At 51.6% G+C, this 23,288-nt stretch overlaps 1 protein-coding gene across 3 annotated transcripts in view; it reads right to left on the bottom strand.

The window, feature by feature from the left end:
• The window catches only part of CSMD2 (CUB and Sushi multiple domains 2), a 573,432-nt gene extending 551,500 nt beyond the window's left edge, over positions 1 to 21,932 (bottom strand). For all 3 annotated transcript variants that reach the window (XM_084784630.1, XM_084784631.1, XM_084784632.1), the window contains exon 1: positions 21,590 to 21,932. In XM_084784630.1, coding sequence (XP_084640756.1) covers positions 21,590 to 21,797 — 208 coding nt within the window. In that variant the 5' untranslated portion in view covers positions 21,798 to 21,932. The remainder of the gene's footprint in view (positions 1 to 21,589) is intronic.
• Between the last annotated feature and the right edge of the window lie 1,356 nt (positions 21,933 to 23,288).

Raw genomic sequence — 23,288 nt, 5'->3', positions numbered from 1 at the left:
TCTCATCTTTTAAAAACCCGGGGTGCAGCATCATTGTTATCTTCCAGGAGATCCCACCACACCCCGTGGCTGGGCGGGTCCTACCTTTCATGGAACTGGGGTATGTATCCACCTTGAACCACGGAGTTGCTCTCCAGTAGGACTTGGGATTAATTAAACAGCTGGTCCACCATTATCACAAGCCTAATAGTTACATCAGGCCTGACACCTCAGTTTCCCCCTACTCGCAGGATGGAGAAAATGTGAGTGCCTCCATACGGGACAGCTGGGACACCTCACTTCTCTTCTTGAGGCTGCAGCCTGTTTGCCCTTCCCGCTTATAGTTAGCTACTAGGTTTCCGTTCCTCTCGCCTATTATGAAGAACAAGATGTATCATATACATAAATGGTTGGCTGCACCGACAGTTATTTCTTCAGGGTAACTCTTTGAAATGGAATACTGAGTCCAAATATATGAATATTTTATAGGCTGTTGATAACGCATTGCTAGGTTGCTTTCCAGAAAGTTTGCAATAATTTACACTCCTACAGGGGGGCTCAGAAAAGCGCCTTGTCACTCTGCACCCTCGCCGGCAGAGTCCCTTGCTCCTGGCACATTCTCTCCCTTTCTTTCTCCATACTCACTCACAGATAATCTTGCCTAAATGCATATGTGCAATCGTCTCATGAATGCTGGAATCTTAGCGCATTGTGGCCTTGGATTTTTCCCTTTCTCCACTTGGTTTTGTCTCCTTTACTCCCCAGCTCCTCCACCCACACCATCCACTAGGCCAACACATAGTCCTAGGCTCCTGTTTTAAAATCTACTTTGCATCTTTCAGTGTTTTATTCTTGCTCATAAACCATACTGTGTATGTCATGTCCCTCTCAAGTCCTCTGTGTGTGTATACATACATGTATGAGTGTGTAGGTTCATGTGTGTACACATGTGTGTGAAGGTCAGAGGACAAACTTGGCTGTCATTCCTCTGGTACCACCCACCTTGTCTTTTGAGACAAGATCTGGAGCTTGCCAAATAGGCTAGGCTAGATGGCCAGTGAACTCCAGTGATCTGCCTGTACAACCTGTCTTTACCTCCCCAGTGCTGGAATTACAAATACACACCGCCATGTCCTGATTTTTTAATGCTCATTCTAGCGGCCCGAACTCACTTCCTTATGCAAGATGAGCACATTACCAGCTAAGCTGTCAATCCAGCCCTGAGTCGTGACTGATACTAGTCAAGGACCTATTGTTTCCTGGGGGTACTATCTGTGGCCCAGGGACTGGATGATGCGCAAAGCCAACTGCTGCTCACCCTCCTGAAATCAGCTTTCCCACATAGAGGACAGCAGTAATAGATAAATGATTTTGCTTATATAAACAACCGAGGTAAGCCTCCTTAAGACAAGGGACATGCGCCTACGAGGACAATCTAGGCTGGGAGTCCAGGAGGATATGAAATCTCTGTCACAGTTAATGAAGCAAAAAAGGGCAAGAATCCTCCAGAGAGGGGACTCAGCACGTGCAAAGGCCCTGAGAGGGAGCATGGCCCTCTCAGACCTTGGAGGGAGGCAGCAGCTGACTGCATGCTCCCTCAACAAACATAGGGCCCAGACCACCTGCTGCTGCACCAAGAGCTTAAGGAACAAGTATCCTCTCAGTGTCACTGATCCCAGAGAATTCAGCAGGCCCTGTCGCCTTGGAAACCGTGACTTAGGACCAAGCCAGGTCTAGCTAAGTGCAGCATCACTGTAAAGACTTTGTAGAATAGGGATTAGGGGTGGAGACTGGAGGCCTGTGGGGTGGGGCGGGGCTGGCAGTCTCCTCTATGGAAGGGCCTGGCTATGAGTTCTGTCCCTCCGAATCTCCTATGCTTTTTTTTTTTAAACAATAGATAATCTTTATTGAATAATATAGTAGTTCTTTCTCTTATTGCTAAGACAAAAATACATTATAGAGGCAACTTAAGGAGGGAGGGGTTATTCTGGCTCACTGCTAAGCCCGTGATCCTCCTGCCTCCGCCTCCTTCAGCAAAGCTGACCTGCGTGCACCACCACAACCGGCTCTCCTATGCTTTTGACGTCTCACCTTATCCCCTGAGACCCTTCCGTGATGATTTATCAGCCACCTCCAAGAGTGACTCACAAGGCTTTGGGACAAATCTGTGTCCAGAGTCACTTCCCTACAAGCGAGCACTCACCCAATTGCCCACTGCCAAATGCTCTTCCTGCTCCCAGCCCCAACCCCAGCTCACGTAAGCATATTCCAACCACTGGGACTCTGTCTACTTCTGCGAATGACAGTACTAGAGGCTCCTTCCTAGATCTTCCCTCCCGCTAAGAACCTGCTGCCCCTTTAACCCCCTCTTCTGACATGCTCAACAACAGCAGGCAATGCTTCCACACCCACACAAGGAGTTTCCTCCCATGAGTGGGCTTCCACGAATACTCTCATATTCTCTCTCTCTCTCTCTCTCTCTCTCTCTCTCGATATATATATATATCACATAAACATTCACAAGGGCCCTACTATGTGTAGCACCACAGAGAATGAGACCCTGGTAGTGTGAGACTGAGTAAAGGAGACCAACAGGAAACGGGAAGGAAATGTATCTGTAATCTGCTGGGTGTCTGGCCAAAAGACTCGGCAAAGCACCCAGGCAGAGCACAGAAGGAGGTGACATCCACTGGATCATGAAAAGGATGGGCTGAGATCGAGGCTCCCAGGGGCCCCGTGGGAGCAGAGCAAGCCAGAGCGATGCTGAGGTTAAGGGTGAGGCCTGGGCAGAGGAAGGGACACGTCTCTCCATGGTTTGAAGCTCTCCAAGCTGCTGGCCTGCAGGAGAAATGGCATGAGAGGAAGGAAGGCCACCAAAGATGTCCCTTTGTAGGGATTTACAAAAGATAGCCAAGCGCAGATTCCAAGAGGGTGACAGGCTGTCTGGCATGATGGGGGTGTGGGCATAGATGGTGGGTCACAGAGGATATGCTTGTGTTTGGGTGAGAGAGGAGATATGGAGGATGCTGTCTGGCTCCCAGGGCCCTACACTGCACAGCGGTGGCTTCCCAGTCTCCTTGACGGGAGCGTGGTTTCAGCGAGGCAGGGCCTATGTCCCTTTATCTCTGTCTCCTATGCAGAAGGGACGCTGAGCAAGCAGGTGAGTCACGGGAGTCCCTGAGAAGCTTTTCTGACCCCCTTCTACCACCACATACACACATTTACTGCTACGGCCTTCAGGAAAGAGATGGGTCATCCTGTCCCTCTGGCCTCTCTCTCAGTCTCCAAATAGCTTGCCTTTCTCCATCTGGTGGCCATGAGAAAATGATAAACACAAACAAGAGACAAAGGGCTGTGCAACCTAGCGGGACAGTGTGCCCACGGAGCTGAGGCCCAGAAGTGGTTCCTCTGCCCCTTCAGCCTCCTCTCAGACAGACACTGGCACCTTGGGAGACGGCCTTTGTAAAGTTCATCCCTAAGTGCCTCGCCTGCGCCGTGGCATCAACATTCACCAGACCTGCCAACCACCCCTGTTCAGCAGGATCTCGACCCATGCGGTTTTGTCTGCCTCCAGCACCGAGCAGCCACCAGCTGTGACTCTAAACTGTAGCTGAACACCACCGAGCCTCAGTTTGCCCATCTGCAAAAGGGGGCAATAATGCCATCGGCCTCAAGGATCTGTCTTGAGACTTCCATTTGTTAGCAAGAAGGCCCATAATAAAAAGTCCATGCACAAAGAAAACAGTACTACTATGATGAAGAAATCTTTATGACCTGGGCCAATGCTGGGCTCCACGTAAGGCTCCTTGGCTGAGTTCTGTGGTGGGAAAGAAGCAAGTGTCTCAGTTCATGTCTTCCTTCCTTTGCTGTGGGTCTTTGGTGGGAGCAATTCCATTCCTCCTACTTCAGTTTCTAAGTCTATAAAATGAAAATATTTCTACCGTCCCCCCCTGGTCCCCCACTGAGGTCTGGAAACCGTGACTCTGATCTAGCATAACCACCTAGCATAACATCTGGATACAGAGGAATACCCAGCATCACCAGAATCAGACCTGGGCCTGTGGATCCCAGTGAAGGGGCATCCCAGAGCGCCCACCCCTCATGCGGCCATTGACAACAACAGCGGCCAGGCCAGCGGAAAAGCCCTCACTCTCTCTTTCCCAGCCTTGTCCAGACTAACTCTGGGGTCACCCCCAGGGCGTCTCTTCTGATCCCCAGCCCGGATTCCTCCTCTTCCATCCTCTTTGCTCCCAGATCCTGCTGGTGTCTGTTGCCGAGCTAATCGCACTGCATTTAAATTATCTGTTTAATTATCTGCTCACTCCAGAGGTAATGTGTTAGAATGAATGAAAGCTTAAGGGACAGCAGAATGAAAGCCGGGCGGCAGAAAACGTAAACACCTTCAGTGGTACCCTAGACCAGTGCCTGCCATGGTGAGCAGGCAATACAGCCTGGTGAAACGAGTACATGGAAGTCTAGAAGAAGGCACCAAGGGAGGAAACAACGAGGATGCTCCAAGGAAGAAAACTGTCCTAGAATTCTAGGCTTCGTGCTTCGAACTGCCTTAGTTCTCTCCAGCCAGCTCCTCCTGTCCTGCACACCTCTTTGTCCACTCCATTTTGTCCCTTAAACCCATGGAGCACACGGAACGGCGGCCCAACACGAAGTTTTTAACCAAGGCAAATCAGACACCAGCATGCGTTAGATGGCGGTCCCAGAGCCTAACAATTCACCTGTTGCTACATCTTCTGTCCCCCCACTTGCTCTTTCCAGGGGCAGTGAAGAGAAAAAGAAAGATGATCAATTACATTTTTCTTTTTGTACTCAAACACATCACAAAGATTAGTGAGCCAGGTGGTCATCATCTTAGTCAACACCACCTAAGTCTGGAGGAGGCCTTCCATGAGCCTCCCTCCACGAGAGCTGTGTCTACAGCAGAGCCCAAGGTTGGGTGGGGAGTCCTGCCTTCCTCCCCAGCAGACTTGCTGACCACCATCCTGCTCAGCTGCTAGTGGTACTAACCCATGAACAACCGGCTCCACCGGCAAAGACCAGTGTAAGAGGTGATTTAAAGCCTGGCTGGGTGGGGTCGGGGGAGGTTCCTGTCCCATGTCCCAGCAGGGAGTGTACTAATAATGCTATATGGCTTCTTTTGCCTGTCTCTGGCCTCTGTTTCCCCCTAGCTTGAAACAGAGGTATTGGGGGTAGGGGGAGAATTTGGTCCACTGAACCAGGATCCGGGGTGTGTGTGTGTGTATCTGTGTGTGTGTGTGTGTGTGTGTGTGTGTGTGTGTGTGTGTGTGTGTGTTTGTGTCCATCCCCCTCTCTGCCTCCCTATCTATCTGCCTCTATCTCTCCTTCATGTCCCCATTCCAAGATGACCTTTCACTCTCCCTCCCCTAAACCTCTTACACTAGATCCGTTGTGTGGCATAATTTCTCAGTGGTGCACACTTTGGCATGGGCTTCTAAGTGTACTCCTCCACCCCAGCTCACATTTTATCCTACCCCTGACCCTTGTCCACCAGCCTGGCCTTGTAAGGAAGTCTGAGGTCATCACCACTGCAGGACAATGGCTACCCATGTCCTTCTGATTCAAGAGTAGTGTAGTAAGAAGCTAATTTGGCCACATGAAAAGGGCTACGTTCTCCAGTCTGCTTGACCAACTAGAAAGCCAGCATTTTAATTCTCCATTTGACTCCTCTTGTGTTTTCTACCATTCCAAACTGAAGGGGGGAAAAGGCATGGTGGAGGAGAAGGGTAGAGGGGGGAAGTTACGACTATATCTATGTTCCCTGCCTGGGGTTCCCAGAGCCCTATGGGTCTTTAAAGGCGATAATGAGAGTTCGGGAGCAATTTTCAATATTTCAAGGCACCTAACAGAAAGTGCATTTTTCCCATGATCAAAATGCATGGGCCAAATAAATGCCAAACGCCTGCTTCAGGCTGGACCAAGTCCCTAGCAGTCCGGTCACACAGCTCTTTGTCTATTCTGATTAATGGGGTTGAGCTGCGGCCCTCGGGGGGTCCCAAAGGTCCGATATTAAAGGGAGCTATGTCCCCAGCCCCCTCTGCTTGACTGCATGACAAGCTCTCAAGCCCCCCTTGGCAAGCCTGCCTGTGGTCTCAAAACGGGATTGAAATGAGGTACATTTGGAAGACTGAATGGGCTAGTTTCAATCTGAAGCAAAGGGTGTTAAGAATGAGACCCCCAAGAAAAGCGCTGTCCTTGGGGCCAAAGAACAGAACAACCCAAGCTAAGAAAGGGAATGGTTGAGTGTCAGACATGACACACAAGGGGGGGGGGGGTGAGCTAGATAGGAAAGGCCTCATTCCTCAACCAGATGCAGCTTTGTTATCACACAGCCTCACTGAGCTAGGACCCTTTAAGCACTCTGCTGGACCGTGTCCCCGGCTCTCGGCAGAAGCCGCCGCAACACTGTTGCAAGGTGGCTGCGGTTGGGGGGGATCAAGTTGATATGGGCCCAAAGACCCGAAACCACGAGAGTAGACGTGAGTATAGGAAGAGAACCCATGCATCTCTTAAGAAATGCAGCCTAGGGCTGGGGAGATGGCTGAGTGAGTGAAACGCCCCGCCATGCAGATGCGAAGACCTGCGTTTGTGTCAGCAGAATCCATGTAAAGATCTGAATGTAAGTCCGGTTATAAGTAGAAGGAGGAGACATCTAGAGGTCACTGGAGCTCCAGTGAAAGAAGAGAGAGGGAAAGAGAGGGGGGTGGTAGGAAGGGCCCCTCTTTGAAGGGACTCAGAACATGACTGCTGTCCGCTGGGTCAATTCAGAGGCAGGAGACCCCATATCTAGGCATCTCACCCCTGTCTAGGGAGCAGTGTCAGTGTCACCATGAGGAGAGGGGCCTGCTCGTTTCTGTCCATGTGAGGGGGGGCTAGGAAGGCAGCATGCCCTTTTTCTCCTCTAGCAAATGCCCTGAGCTCTTCTGCATCTGGCTGATAGAGTGAGGCCACAGTGCTCATGTTGAGGGCAACCAAGAAAGCGCATGTTGGGGTTTTGGTGGAGATTCAAGCAGCACCCCAGTTCAGCAGACAGACGTTATCATTCCGATGCCTAGTGGAGGAAGGGGAAAGAGCCCGTCTACCTCAGGGAGAAATCTGCCCTCCACTAAGGAGCCCACCGGTCTGTGTTGGGAGCATATCCCATGCGCACAGCTACCAGGAAATGAATCAACTTATTACCTCAGTTTACCTGTTGCCTAACCTATGGACCTGCAGACGGGAGAAGGTTCCAGTAGCCTGCCAACTCAAACAGTTTCCATGGCCACTCTGATCCACTTCCATCTCACCAGCTTCCCACTCTTTACAGCTTCCTCAGGGACACCAACTTCTCCCCAACTTTGATCTTGCCCCCAACTCCTCCAACTCAGAGAGGAAATCCAGCCCCGGTACTGATTGCCCTGTTGATGGACAGTCCAATTGAAAGAGGCCAAAAGAGACACAAAGGGCAAGACAGTGGGTTCCCAAAGTCCAGGACCAAAAAGACGGTGAGTTCCAAGCCATGGGCAGAAACAGAGACACAGGGGCAGGCTGGAGGGTGTTGGGGATATAAAACCCCTGAGGCTCGATCAGCAAAGGGGGTAGATAGGAGAGGAACTCCACGAGAGCTCCAGGGTTCCTGGCTCAGGAAGACAATGACGAAGCCATTCATTAAGGGGGGGGCAAAAAATAATATGAAATGGTAAAACTATGCAGAGCAGGGAGCAGGCACAGAGGGGACAGCAGACAGGAAGAATTCTTCTTGTGGCTTTGGAATATGGTTGCTATGTGGGTGTGTAGGGCAATGAGCCGTCACCATTCTCCTCCAGAGACCAAATACACCTGCAATCAGCATTCCCATGAGGTAATGAAACCCCCCCCCAAAAAAAAACCAACAAAAATGGAGGACAAAAGCAGAGCCAGGCAGAGGGTAGGCGACACTGAGAAAGGCTTAAGTGGGAAGGAGCAAAGAGGATCGCCAGAGCAGAGTGGGGAAGCAGGCTGAAAGACAGCCGGAAGGTCAAGAGGCAGGCTGCAGCCAGACTAGTGACGGTCCAGAAGTCAAGAGAGCTGCCTGGAGTTGGTAAATAGGAAGTCACATGGTGCCCTAGGCTGGAGCACTCTTCCCCTGGGCTAAGGAGGGTGAAAGCCAGATGACAAGCGCTGAGAAAGGACTTGGCAGACACTCTCACAGGAAGGCAGGCTGGGAGAAGAAGGAGAGGAGAGAGACGGGGTGAGAGCCAGAGGCGCGGGTGCAGAGTCAGAGGACGGGTGTTAGTGTATTTTTAAGATTCAAATCAAGTTTGCTGCTGGGCTAAAGGAAACACAGGGGCTGGGGCGTAAGGGTGGGTATGGTAAGGATGGGAGCGAGGCCCTGGGTAGCACAGAGCACAGGATCCTCCGCCCCTGCTGCACACATTCAGCGGCGAGGTGCACGTGTGTGTCCTTGAGCATCTACTTTTCCATGAAGCAAGATGTTCAGGAAAGATGGAGGAGGCAGAGAAATACCCCAGAGATGCGAACAATCTCAAGATGGAGCCTTGTGTCCAGAAGGGACAACAGCCAGGACCAAGACATGCTAGGAACAGAGACAAGTGGGAGGAGCTTCTGGGGCAGAGAATTGGCTCACATTAACTTCTGGGTTCAAATATGATCGTTCTCACTGAGGCTAGAATCTAAATTATCATTGTAACAGTGACTTTCAGACCAACATGTCAATAATAATCAAGACTTCCTGGTACACGGTCTAACAAAAGCATCTGTCTCCTGGCTTCGTATCTAAAACACCCCTTTCTCCATTGCCCTGCCTCTGGGCAACCCTTCACCATGGACTATCTGCCACCCAGGAAACAGAAAGAAAAACACTACTTGTTCTGGGCAGCAGGCTCCAGAGTGTCCAGTTTGATTTGGCAACCACCTGATGAGCAGCTATTCGTTCACTGCGTACTTCTCCGGGCTACAGGCAATGTCCCAGGTACTGGGGACAACGGTGCAAACTAAAGGCCCAAAGCTCATTAATCTATGGACAGGAAAACCTACCAGACACTTTGCAAGCACGCATATTCACAAGCGTGACCGCAAAGACATAATCTCTACCCGTTTCACCAGTGCAACTGTGGCGGCCCAGGACAAACCAGAGCCAAGTTTCACCCACTGCTGACTTTCAGGCCAAAGTCTGTCCTCAGAGAAGGTAGGTAGCACCTGCTGCTCTCAGGTTCTTGTGGGAGTGTAAATTACCTATGGATCTCGAGAAAATGCAGATCCTGATTCCATAGGCAGAGAGGAATCTAGGGAGTTGAACTTCTAAGAAACATCCAAGTGCCTTGGGGCATGTGGCCAGCCAACCTACTGTCTCTCATGCCTGCCCTTCAGAGTCTTCACTAGCTTCTCCCTCCCTTCCTGAATGGGTGAGTGGATGGGTGAATGAATGGATGGATAAATGGATGGATGGATGGATGGATGGATGGATGGATGGATGAATGGATGGATAAATGGATGGATGGATGGATGGATGGATGGATGGGTGGATGGGTGGATGGATGGATGGATGGGTGGATGGATGGATGGATGGATGGGTAGATGGATGGGTGGGTGGATGGATGGGTGGGTGGATGGATGGATGGGTGGATGGATGGATGGATGAATGGATGGATGGGTGGGTGGATGGATGGGTAGATGGATGGATGGATGGGTGGGTGGATGGATGGATGGATGGATGGATGGATGGATGGGTGGATGGATGGATGGATGGGTGGATGGATGGGTGGGTGGATGGATGGATGGATGGATGGATGGATGGGTGGATGGATAGATGGATGGATGGATGGGTGGATGGATGGATGGGTGGATGGATGGATGGATGAATGGATGGATGGGTGGGTGGATGAATGGGTAGATGGATGGATGGATGGGTGGGTGGATGGATGGATGGATGGATGGATGGATGGATGGATGGGTGGATGGATGGATGGGTGGGTGGATGGATAGATGGATGGATGGGTGGATGGATGGATGGGTGGGTGGATGGATGGATGAGTGGATGGATGGGAGGGAGGGTGGGTAGGTAGGCGGGTGAGTGGATAAGTGGAGTTACCCCTGAGCCTCCTAGTGTCTGTGGTCTTCCTGTCTTAGCATTTCTACTTGTATAACTGAGCATTTACCTTGGTTTCACCGATAAGCCTCTGGCTTTTCTCAGGGAGTATTTCTAAGTGTCCTGTCCTGGGCTAGGGCCCCTCTACTCTGGTGTACCTCTCCCAGGGAGCTAGGTCCTGCTTCATCTGGGATGAAACAGAGGCTTGAAGACTGGGCTTGGCTGCCCCACTCCAGAGCTTTCCTCCTGCAGCCTCTCCTGCTGCCTCCCTTCAGCAGACCTGAGGAAAACACGTAGGGACTTTTGTTTGTTTTTCAACCAGCATTTAAATCTAGAACAGTGGGAACTAGTAAAGACAGGCTTCCAAGGTGTCCTGAGGTGTCACCTAACAAATCCAGGCTGGAGGATGGATTTGGTGCCTGAGGAGCTCCCAGGGCTTATGTGAAGCGTGCTGAGCAGTTCAGGAATGCTAAGCTTACCCAGTATCCTCAGGTGGGTGCACAACTCACTAACGCAAGCTGTCACCCTGGCAATCACCCCCTTGAGTGCTGTAGCCCCTGGGGTGCTGTAGCCTTAGGGTTTTTTGAGACAGGGGGTCTCTGTGTAGCCCTGGCTGCTTGCTCTCTCCTCTCTCTCTCTCTCTCTCTCTCTCTCTCTCTCTCTCTCTCTCTCTCTCTCTCTCTCTAGACCAGGCTGACCTCAAACTCACAAAGATCTGTCTGCTTCTGTCTCTGCCTCTCGGATGATAGGATGAAAGGCGTGCACCACCACCTGCTAAACTGAATTTTCTTATCCATTTCCTGGATTTATCCAACTACAAAAAGACCCATCCCTTTAGAGAGTTGTGAGGTATAAGAGAGAAACGTGAAGCCCTCTGCATGAGAGTTCTGTAAGGAGTGGCTTTGGAGGAACAGTTACAACGCAGAAGGAGGGGTATTGATGTTCTAGCACCCACCACAGCCTTCTACCCAAACATCCAACCCTGCATTCCTGGCACAAACCAGTCACCAGCTCACACTTGAAAAAATCTACAGGGTAAATCCATCCCTCTGCAGCCCACCCCGTTCCTCGCTCTGCTGAGAGCTCCCTGGGCCCTTGGTACCTCACAACAGTCCTTTGGGGAGTGAACTTGGTTTGGAATGGCATTTGCATTTGTGCCCCCAGCTCAGGGCCACTGCGCTTGGTTCTTGGTTAATGTTCTGGTGAGACAGCCCTTGCGTCAACAGCAGATGGAGCAAGCAAAGGTCTTAAAACCCTGCTGGCTGGCAGAGCGGCTGGGCTGAGGGCAGTGTAGAAGAGAGCCCATAGAAGGGAGATTCCTCAGTGGGGCCAATAAAGCCAAGTTGAGGAAGGGGCTGTGAGTAATGTGGAGGGCGAGGTAGAGAGAAAGATGACCTCCACAGAGAGTGAGGGTCTTAATGTCCAGGGAAGTACAGGACCAGGAAAGAGGGGGTACCAGAAAGAAAAGGGAGGAAGGGAAGGAAAGAGTGAGGCAGAAGCCAAACTGAACGGTAGCCATGACTCACTCAAATGAGGCTGAATGTCTCTCCGCAGTGGGAATCCTGAAATGCCTTGCTAAACCAGCCTCAAGCAGACAGGGCCTCTGTTGTCATTTTTCTCAGGTGATGAAAATGTTACACTCATGCAGAGGTAGCACGGTGAGATAGATCCAGGATCTGTGAGTGGCTTTCATGCACTGTTGACAGCTCCTTCAGGTCCAGGAGGCCAGGGCACAGGACAGAGACATGGGAGGAACAAGGTCCTCTGGGCCCCTCCCAGCTCTCCACTCTTTGATCGTCCGGGTTCCCCCAACAGTATCTGTGCTCCCCGTCCTTCCTTAAGCCTTCAGAAGCCTACGGTTGGCAACCCGTCAACCACCAGACTCCAAGTTTCCTTCCTGTTAGCAGGCTTTCCCGCCACTGAACTCTGAACTTAGGCATGCCCCTGCATCGTTCAACCAAGAACCTGTCTATGCCCATGGTGTCCCACTGCCCCTGCTCCTCTCTGCTATGGATTCCCCCAGGACGCATCCAAGCATCATGGTTTTCTGGGAGATTTCCCCAGCCCCTATACACAGCCATCCACAGCCACCTCCTATTCATTTCAGCGTTGTTGTGGTAACACACCCATAATGTCACATTTCCTCTCTTAACCATCTTCGAGGACTGTGATAATTAATGCTTCGGCACATCTCAAGTGGCAGTCAAGGCCACAAAGCCCAAATAGAGGAAGATTCTAGAGGGCTTCTTGTAGCAAGGGGCACAGAAGGCCAGGGCCCTCGCAGCCTACCCAAGCCTGTTTCTCTGTCCCGCCTCCAGCGGCCATCTCCTCATCAGCCCTCCAGCACAGACTGTGGAAGGGTGTGCAGTGACTCTGAACTGAAGGAGTAGACTAAGCCCAGCACCCAACAGTGGCTCCTCCTGTTGGTTCCTGAATGGAGCTGTGCCTCTTCAGAGATCCAGCCAAAGCCTCCTCTTCCCTGTGGCCTCCAGCGCAGACACTGGGTCATACTACTATAGACCACAAGCTGGCCCCGGCACTGGTGGCCCCTCCCTGCCTACTGTCCTCATTGTACTTTGTGAGTCTGGCCTGGTTATTGGCCACTTCCCACTGAGTGAGATCATCCCGTTGGGACATCCAGCCATGCCCCCTTTCATACCGTCCTGTCCTGCCCAGGGGTCCACATCGGAGAGTGGTCCTAGGCCTTTGCCATCATGGACCTGTCATCGACCTACTCAATTGTCAACTTGTCGGAGTTTAGAATCGCCATGGAAGCACACCTCTGGGCACGCCTGGGAGGAAATTTCTAGGCTGAGTCGCTCGAGGTGAGAAGACCCACTCTAAAGGTGACAGCACCACTCCATGGGCTGGGGCCCCAGATTAAATAAAAAGGAGAAAGCCAGCAGAGTGCCAGCCTCCATCTCTCTCTGGCCCTCTGACTATGGATGCCAACAGGTCCAGCTACTCACGTTCCTGCCTCCACGATTTTCCCACTACGGGGGACTGCACCTTCAAACTATGAGACAAAAGAAATCTTCCCTCGCTTAACTTGTTTTTGTGGGATATTTAATGACATCAAAGAGAAGATCAATCAACACAGGGCTCAGTTCAGCATCACTAAGAACATCCGTGTTGTGCCATCCTCACTGGCACTTATTTATTCCTTCCTCCATCTGTACACATTTAGGTTGCTCCCACCTTTTACTATGAAAGATGATGCTGTATGTGGGCATGTGTAAGATCACTGAAGTCCAGCTAAGGGCCTGCACCGGATCTCTATTTGATCAAGCTCTCTAAGTGACTCACCCATGGGTTAGTTAGTTTGTACTTAACTGGGGTCTTCAGGAAACAGGGCCTTGAGCCAAAGGGGGACCTCTTGTACACTCTGTGAGTATAGGATGGACAAGAAGGATCTGGGACTCTGCAAGACAGTGGGCCAGGTGGGGCTGGGGGCCTGCCTTGTCCCCAAGCTCACAATGCACTCAGACTTCTCTGCCCCTGCCTCCCCTAAAACATCGCTTAGGGTAGGATGTGGCTTGGGTAGTGGAATGCTCATTTAGAATTCAAGAAGCCCCGTGCTCGGCTTCCAGACTGCAAACCAGGCATGGCTCTATGTGTCTATAACCCCAGAACTTGGGAAGTCAACGCAGGGGGAACAGAAGTTTGAAGTCATCTTACATAGCAAGTTCAAGCTAGGCTGGGACACAGGAAACACTGCCTCAGATATTAAGTTTTAAAAATGTGATATGTACACACACACACACACACACACACACACACACACACAGAGAGAGAGAGAGAGAGAGAGAGAGAGAGAGAGAGAGAGAGAGACAGAGACAGAGACAGAGACAGAGACAGAGACAGAGAGACAGAGACAGAGGAAATAAAGAATTTGAAATTTTTTAAATGACTAAGGGCAATGTCTTCAAAATACACAGAATCAAATCAACCCCTAAAATGTAAGTAACAATCTAATTTAGGGAGCTGGAGAGATGGCTCAGCAGTTGGGAGCACCGGCAGTTAAGGACACAGGTTCAATTCCCAGTACTCGCATGGTGGTTCACAACTGTCTGTAACTCCAGTTCCAGAGGATCCAACACTCTCTTCTGGCCTCCGAGAGTACCAGGCACACATGCACACAGACATCCGAGGGTCCCAGGCACACATGCGCACAGACATCCAAGGGTACCAGGCACACATGCACACCGACATCTGAGGGTACCAGGCACACATGCGCACAGATATCCAAGGGTACCAGGCACACATGCACACAGACATCTGAGGGTACTAGGCATACATGTGCACAGACATACTTAAAGGCAAAACACCCATCCACATAAAGTAAAACTGCTGAGATAGGGGGATCACAAGTTCAAGACCTGTCTGGCCAACTTAGAGAGATCCTGTGTCAAAGTAGAGCACGAGGGGGCATGAGTTTGTAAACGCAGCTCAGTGTGAAAGTGCTTGTCTAGAATACAAGAATTCAGTTCCCAACTCTACAAAAATGGACACAAAGCCACAAAAAGAAAAAGCCAAGGGCTGGCAAGCACATGGTAGTCTTTCAGACTGACTAGTACTCAGAAGATGCAACAGTTATTAAAACAGTGGGATGTCACTTTAAACTGACACCAGAGGCAGATTCAGAAAGGTGGGTAATATTAAGCCTTAATGAGGACATGGGAAAGAAGAAACTCCGGGTACCCAAAGTACAACCAGGTCCTGGGATATCACTGAAAAAATATATATGAAAATTAGCCTGTTACTAGGGGCCCCGTTCCTAATGACAGAGTTACCTTCAAGTGGGGTGCCAAGAACACCTGTAGGAGACAGAGAAGGTGCAAGGAGGTTCTGCAGCACTTGGCAGAGGTCAGAAGTAAAAAAAAAAAAAAAACCAAAAAACCAAAACAAAAACAAAAAACCCAATAACAACAACAACAACAACAAAACAACCAGGGGTGGTAGAATGGGTGGAGAAAATATAACAGGTAAATAACTCCTAATGTAACACTGCCTCGGAAACCCAAGTCCAAGGCCAGACATACAGACATACAGACATACAGACATACAGACATACAGAAGGAGCCCAGTGGGACCTTCAAAGATCAGTGCTGAGTAAATCAAGTAGGAAGCTAGAAACCATGTGAGATGTGTAGGACAAGGTCGTTCACAAACACCTCTTTATATTCTCTAAGGACCGTGCACATTTTAGGACCTATATCACATATAATCCGGCTGCGTTAAAGACCTCAGCTTGGGTCTGGAGCCCTGAGTGGATACGTTTGTCCCCCCGGGTTCACAGAGTACTGCTCAGAGGGGTCAGGGGTGCGGAGGCTGCATACGGGTCTGGGAAGCTGTGGATGAGGGTGAGTTCTTACTGTTTACCAAGCCGTGAAGGGCGGTTGTTGCCTGCTTTAGCTGTAAAGGGTGAGTGAGGGAAGGGATGATGAGCGAGTCCATCCTTCCCGACTGCCCTGAGCACCCCCAAGCAAAGGCAGGCAGACCATAGGCACAGATGTAAATGTCTCATTTCTCGAAGCTTCCACCCATTAACCTGACCACCGGATAGCACCAACACTAGCCAACTTTAGGACCTAGTGTAACCCCTCTGCCTTCCTTCTGTTTTGTAGAACCGAGAGCTTCTAAGTCCGTCCTGGCCTAGGTATAGGATGGGCCTTACCGCTACTCCCATTTTGCAGGTAAGAAAATAGAGACCCAGTTAAAGAGAGGAAATTATCTCAAGGCCACGCAGGTTATAAGAGGCCACATAGAAAGCTAGCTTGCTGACTCCTGAGCCAAACAGTACCTTTCTCCAGGCCTCTCTGCTGTAAGCCAACCTTCTAGGGTTGTATATGTGACAAGGACCAGGAGGGCAGGACCACAACAGGTCCCAGGAAGCCTAGCTGTTATTGTGGCGATGGCTGTTTTATGCCAGGGATAGTTTAATGGGGAAAATAAACCACTGCGGTTTTCACCTCCCCATCGTCATGGTGTAACCAGGCACACCCACCCACTCATCTCCAAACCTGCTAATTTCCGAACTTCCATCTACCTTTGACCCCCCCCCCCCCTACTCCTCAAGTGGTGCAGTATGACTGCCAGTGGATGCTGGGGCTGGGGTTAGGGTGTAGGGCAAGGAGACAGGCAGCAGTGAAGAGACAAGCCTGAGTCAACTGCACACCCCGCTCAATCACCTTGCACAAAACGCCTGTGTGTCCTCTCTGATGCACTCCCCCAATGGTCTAAATTTCAGAGTCTCTCCACTTTCTCCCTTTAAAGTTACATCCGTCACACTTGCTTACTTTCAATCAATAAATAGATGTAGCTACCTAGTAATGGAACTTACTCCGTTTTTCTGTTTGTAAACCTAGAGGATGGACGAGGCTCCCTTTTTGAAGTTTCTGGATTATAACTGCACTTAAGTGAGTCTGAAGGAGACACTGGCTGGGGGGGAAAAAAAGGCTATTTGTGCAGCAAGGTGAGCCCTAGACCACACAGAGAGTCTCAAACAAATTTCTAAGAGTTATTTGGCACTCTCAATAATTTACCTATGTTATTTTTAGCATCACAAAAAAAATCCTCCTGATGATAATTTCTAGGCAAGGGCTGCCATCCCCTTAGAGATCAGCTCAATTTCAAATGTTCCAATGAGATAGCAACAGACAGATGGAAAAGGGGTTTTCGGTGGAAAGCTCTCACCAACAAGGACAGTCATGAGTCAAGAGCTCCTGCCCCACCCAGGCCTCGGACGCCAATTGGCTCAAGAATAGACACCGAGGTTTTCTGTTTATTGGACTTGACATGAGTGGCCTTGATGGCCCTGGCTTGTACCGGAGGCACTTCTCTGATTATGGCTCCTGGTGGTGGCCACCCAGGGCTCTCCCTGAAGAATGAACCATTACAGTTGGATAGGGAAACCCACAGCATTTTAGGGCCCCATGCCATGTGGGACAAGAAGGTACAAATGAAGGCTTTGTCACCCTGGAAACTTCACAGTTGAGGCAAAAGGCTGACTTCACAGTTCAGGCAAGAGGGGAAGAAGACAAAATTTCTATTCTCACATGATGTGGGGAGATATAAGCACCCATATCAGAGTTCTACCTAGACAGGTGTTTGAGGCTTAACACTGAAGCAACTTTGCTCTCCTCTCTGAGATATTTGCACTGAAGATGGAGGAACCATTGCTTTTTTTTTTTTTTTAATGACTGAAAGTTTGGGATGCAGGGCAGAAGGAGTCCAAGTGGCCAATAGGTCTTGGGATCTGGAGGAATGTGGAAGGGATCCAGTCAGGTAGACCTGGGTCCAAACCATGCCTGGGCCACTGTTATGGAAACTGAGGTGATGCATGCCTGCACTTGAGACCTTGCCAGCGACCTCTCGGCGAACCTTTGCTACAGGTGTCACTCCATTGGCTGTCCAGACAACTTTCTGAGAACTCTAGCTTGAAGAATACATGCCAGCGGCTCACAGCCTCCCTGGCTGGCTCCGTTGTCCTCTGTGTTGCTGCTCAGACCCACCCTCCCCTTTAAGCATCACCTTCCCAAGGCAAGTACAGCAGCCCTTGCTAGCTCCCCTTCTCTTTTGGAATCTTCCCCTAACAGAGGAATTACTTGTCCCTTTGGTGTTGGAGCCCCTGTGCCTTAGAGAACTCTGAATAGCAGCCAGATCTCTAACAGGAGTATGTGTTCTTCTGAGCAGTCAGCTTCCCTCACTTCCGTTCAAGTGACAGTGACAATGAAGTGGATCAGTCAGGCACAAGAACTGCTGCTGCCAAAGGCACCTGCTGGATTCTTCTGGACCAACAAAGCCCATCATCAGTCTATCAGACCCTGCACACTAGTTTTCCAGTCCCTTTCATTCTAGCTGCTCCCTCAACAAAGACATACAGTCATCAAACCCAAGAAAGGGCCAGCACTGCCTGCTGTGCTATAGTCAGACTATTAAAACAAAAACAAACAAACAAACAAATCCCATAAGCTCCCCCCAAAGTCAATTGTAGTTGAGATTTAAAAGCCCAAACCCACCTTGGTGGCCGAGCAGTTAAATGCCTTTCTTTGGGCGTTCCCTTGTTGGGAGCTGTCGGTATTGAGGACTTGTTGCATTGCTTCTAGAATCTAGGACATTGGCTCATCAACCTGTGACATTAGTTGTGAGAAGAAAAAAAAAACACCAAAACAACTGGGAACTTGTGTCTGCCACTGTTGTTGCCTCTGCAAACTGGCTGGCTTCCTTAGTCCCTAAAACCCAGTCTTGCTTCATCAATCCCTGGAAAACTGTCCAAGGAAAAGAATGTGAAAACCATCTGCTGGCGGAAGAGCTGTCCATCACACACCAGCTCCATGCTGAGCAGGCCTGGCGTAGCTGGATGCTGGGGCTACCAAGAGAAATAAAGCACGGTTCCTGCCCCAACCCACAGAGGCCGATGTCAGATTTCAGGCCTCCTTGGCCAATGATGCTGTAGGAGGGGATAAGAGTCCACCTAGCGCTCTGGGCTGGGTAACTGGGCAGTTCTAGAGGGAATTTGCACGCTCCTGCCTTGGGCAGTAAGAAGCCTTGAGGGCAGGTGGGTTTGCCGACTGACAGCCTGAGCGTATCTATGAACTGGAAAGGCAACAGACGCACACCTGGAGACGTTTGGCAGGGCAGATCTGTCCGGAATAGTATTAGAGAACCAGGCAGGGGTGAGCTCACCAAGAGTGTAGGGACAGGATGAATAAAGCTATTGTTCCAGGGCACCTTACTTCAGGGAGGAAGTGGAGACAATGAAATACAGAATCCCAAAAGCCTGAAAACGAGAAAACTTCAACTTGGCTCAGAGTGGCCAAGGCCACCGAGAGTAGGAAGGAAAGTAAGTACATCGGGATGGGCAGTGATCACAAAGGTCTCTTCTAGAGTGTTTCAGTGCCGGTCTGCAGGGAGTGACTAGGAACAGAGAAAAGTGAGTGAATAGCCCCTTTTTCCCAAAGAACTTTGGGGGGAGGGGTGGAAAGGTGGTTAAATAAGGTCAGAAAGGCCAAGCAAGACATCTTCTTGGTGTGTTTTATGTGAAAGATACTCTTGCTCACAAGTGGAAGGTAAACGGGTTTCAGGGAGGGAGAACCTCCTTCTTGATGACTGATGGAAAGAGGGAGGGCAGAGGGGAGCTCTCTAGGGAGGTTGGAGTCCCATTGAGTAGGGGTAGGAGTGTGACAGGAGGCAGGCCAGTAAGGATGGAGTGAAAGCAAACAGTCATGGGCAAGGAACACACACACACACACACACACACACACACACACACACACACACACACACACACACACACACACCCAAATTCTTGTAGTCATTCTATCCAGCATCCCGCTAGCCAAGGGAGGTACCCAATCCCCAAAGGGTCTTTTATGAAGTCAACAGTATGAAGAGATCACAAAAAGGAATGCTTTGTCGTCCCCTAACGCCTCACACATCACTTCCTGCAGATCACCTGTCACTAACTCCATTTCCAAATGTCTGCTGCCTGCAAGGTGGCAGCGGCGGGACAGCATGTGGCAATGCACAGGGAACCTTCCAAAAGAAAAGTGCTATGCAAGCCGGGGCTGGGTTTGTTGGGGGGAGCGACTGCCCCTCCTTGAGACAGATACACTACAACTTCTGTACCTACCCAAGAGGCAACAAATGGATCTCAAACAAGGCAGCCTTCCAGCACTGATGAACACTGTGCAGGCTCGAGTGAGTTGGCTGTTTTCTCTCCCCAGGGCCATGACATGCTCAAGGGGGCAGGGACAAACCTAGCAAGAAAATCAGATTGGGCAATCCCAAACAAGTCCCCATTGACCACAGCAGAGAGAGCCTTTGCCTGGATAAGCATCCAGTGGGCCTCTTAGCAAAGTAACAACAGATCCCACCGCTCAGGTGAGAAGTCTTGGTGACCAGAAACGTTTGGCTTGAGCAGCCTCCCGGTAGGTGTGGGTGTGTGCGAGAGGCCAACGCTGAGAGAGGCACGTGCACCGCGGGCGCCCCTCTCTGGGTGTCAGTGGCTATGACTCCTTAGGAGAACCTGAGAAAGTCCGGTCAAGTAGGGATAGACAGTCAGGACGGTACTGGGGAGCCCTCCCTGACAGGGAACTCTAATACTGAATGTCTGTAGGGTATCTGACAAAATCTGAAGGAATAGTTCACTAGATGCTGAACGCCAGAAAGGGCCTGAGAGTTTTAACTACTCATTCACTGGCCAACTATGGGAAGGGAGCACTTTCCAAGAAGCGGCAGGGTTTGGGGACGATCCAGGACAAGGCTTGAGAGGCTCAACTTGTGGTTTCAAAACAGCAAGCAAACAAGCAACAACAAATAAAAGCGTTACTCTACGTCAGGGTGTCCGGGCTCCAGGCCCAGGCATCAGGTGCTTGCGGTTTCCTTCCCTCTGCGGGCGTCAACATCCAGGGAAGTGAAAAATGCAGCTCCGGGCATCCCTGGGTAGACCGGTTCCCACACAGGCACACGGAACTTTCTAGGTTGTGGCTAAGCTTCCAATGGTGCCGAGGTTAGTTAAGAGGACCAGTTGAAACCAGTAACCTCTAGTGTGACTGGGCTCACTAAAAGGTCCACGTGCCTCCTCCCCAAACTGTAAGCTGTAGCCAGACATCCAGTCTTAAGTCCTGGGACTCTCTGCATCCTTCAAGTCTGTCCCGACAGGCATAACGAGATCGGATCCGCCACCGGAGCTACGGATGCCGCAGCCCAGGCGTTTGGCTGCAGCAGGGCGCGGGAAAGGGCACTTTGGCGCGGAGTGGGAACTAAGCAGAGGGGATGTGTCGGCGCGGACCCTGGCGGCGACATTCCCCCTCCTCCCTCCCCACCCAGCACGACCCCGGCCTCCACCTCCAGTAGTTCAACCCCCTCCATCCCCCGACATGAGCCCTTCAAGAAAGATTGCGCGGGACCCCGGACCTGGGCGAGCGCCCACCTGCATCCCGCCCCCAGCCGGAGCACCGAGGGGGCGGAGGGCATGTAAGAAGGGGGGTTGGCGACTGCAGTCTCTGGGCTTCTTGGGCGGGGGCAAGGGCTTTAGTCGGAGAAAATGGGCGGGGGCAGGGAAAGACAGACCCTGCAGAATCAGAGGGGGCGCGCCGAGCTTCTCCAACCCCCAGGACGGGCGTGCCAGGCAGATGGGGAGAGAATGGAGGAGTAGGGCTCCGGGAAAGTTTATCCGGGAAAAGCCTGGCATCTTGTGGGGCTGGTAGGCTGGAGTAACTGAAGCCACAGTCCAGGTGCCCTGCATCCCAGGGAGGGGATGTCTGTCTCCCAGGTCCCCCACACCGGCTGGATCCGGCCAAGTTGCGGCTGGGATTGGAGACATCCATGAGGGTAGAGGTGAGGATGTGGTCGAAGATGGAGTAGAGGATCCGGGCAGACAGAGGCGAGGATGAGCAGCAGGGTGGGTAATAGGAAGGAGAAAACCAAGCCGAGGTGGGGGAAGGGACTGGGACCGCGTCGAGGTTGGGTGGGCTCGGGTGGGGCGCACGGCGCGGCCAGACTCACCCGCGGCAGCTGAGGCACTGAGCAGCCCCCAGCCCAATAGCAGCAGCAGTGGCGGCGGCGGTGGCGGCGGCGGCGGCGGCGGTGGTGGCGGCGGGCGGCCCCAGCGACTCCCGGTGCCCGGCACAAGCGCCCAAATCCCGTTTTCGCCGCGAGCCCTCCCTGCCGGGCAGCCGCAACATCTCTGCTCCGGTCCCCGCGAGCGCGGCATAGCGCGGCCGGCAGCCCGAGGGAGAGGCTCAGCTCGCCGCCGAGGAGAAAGGAGGTCAGGAGAGCTCTGTAGCTTTTTTTTTTTTCTTCCTGCTCCGGGAGGGGGAAAAAAAATCCCGGTACGCGGGAGCCCTGAGCTTCTGCGGCTGGAATGAACCAAGTGTCCGCCCGGCCGGGGAGAGGCGCGCTGCGCTCTCGGAAATGACTCGCTCCAATCCCGCTTCGCGGGGTTCGCGCCGGGGGGCGGGGGGGGGGTGAATTATCCCCGGATTAATCACTCTGGAGCCGCTTCTCCGCCGCTCCAAATGCTGGGGGTGGAGGCTCAGTTAAGGAAAAAAAAAAAGGGGGGGTGGGGGTGGGGGGTTTCTTCAGCGCCACCTGCACCTCCAAATAAACCGCAAATTACATCTAAAGGGTTGTTTATTCCTATTTGTTTTACAACTGACCAGTTTCTTTTAAGTTCAGTCCTCCGGCTTTCATTTTTAAGATCACCATTAATACACCCTCTCCCGTACACACACATACACACGCATAGAGACACACTCGCGTACACAGGCACATACACGCCTCCTCCTCCTCGCTTGGAAATGGGAATACTGTCTGGGGAAAGGTAACTAAAAGAGGACTGCAGTTTCCCAAGTCATGGCTCTTAGCCAATTTTGGGTGCTGGCTTTGAACTTTGAGTCTTGGGGCTGGGGGGACACTCAGGAGCTTCATTCGCAGTAACCCATCCCAGGAGATGGGTGCGCTGCGCGCATGTAAAGGGAAAAATTGAGTGGTAGTTGAAATAGGGGGCTAGAGATCCCCTTCACTCAGTCCAGGGCAATCTCACCCCTAGCCTAAAACAAAATCGCAGAGATGTTTATGGGCATGGGGGTGGGGTGGCGATGAGACTGGTGGATGGACTCTGTAAGAGTTACTTGTAAAATTTATCCTCTAATTTAAATGGCCGGATCCTGCTTGTCTCCCGACACCCTCCTCAAGCCAGATCAGTTTCTCCAAGGAAGTGAGTGAGCCCTTCTCTTCCACAGGCTAGTAGTGTCTGCTTTCAGACCCCAAAGGCTCAGCGTCGGTCCCCACCCCATCCCCCACCCCGCCTCAACAGCAGTCTCACTCTGGTCTACTCTAGACTGCTCTGCTAGTCGCGATGTCTCCTTCGTTGTCCACGCCAAACTCTTGCCTAGGGCGAAGAGATGCTTAGGGAGGTGGTGGAGGCCTGAGGGGATCACGAGCGGCAAGGCTTGGGGAGGAGGCCTCGCCTGACACTCGCAGCGTAGAAGCACCTGCCGGTAAAACCCCACCCCCCACTCTGCTAGAGGCACCCAGAGAGGCAGATCTTGCGTTTAGGGAGTCTGGCAATCAAGTGATTTGGTCAAGCTGGCGCTCTGGCATCCTGCAGGCACAGGAGAAAGGGACCACTGATGGCGGCCGGCAGGGCTGGGACATTTCCTGAGAGGGACTTCAGGGTTGGCAACTTGGGTTGGGGCGTTGG

The sequence above is a fragment of the Acomys minous genome (assembly GCF_964271855.1).
Source record: "Acomys minous genome assembly, chromosome: 6".
Classification (NCBI taxonomy): Eukaryota; Metazoa; Chordata; class Mammalia; order Rodentia; family Muridae; genus Acomys; species Acomys minous.
The sequence above is the reverse complement of the archived record's forward strand: the minus strand, read 5'-3'. Positions and strand labels throughout refer to the sequence as shown.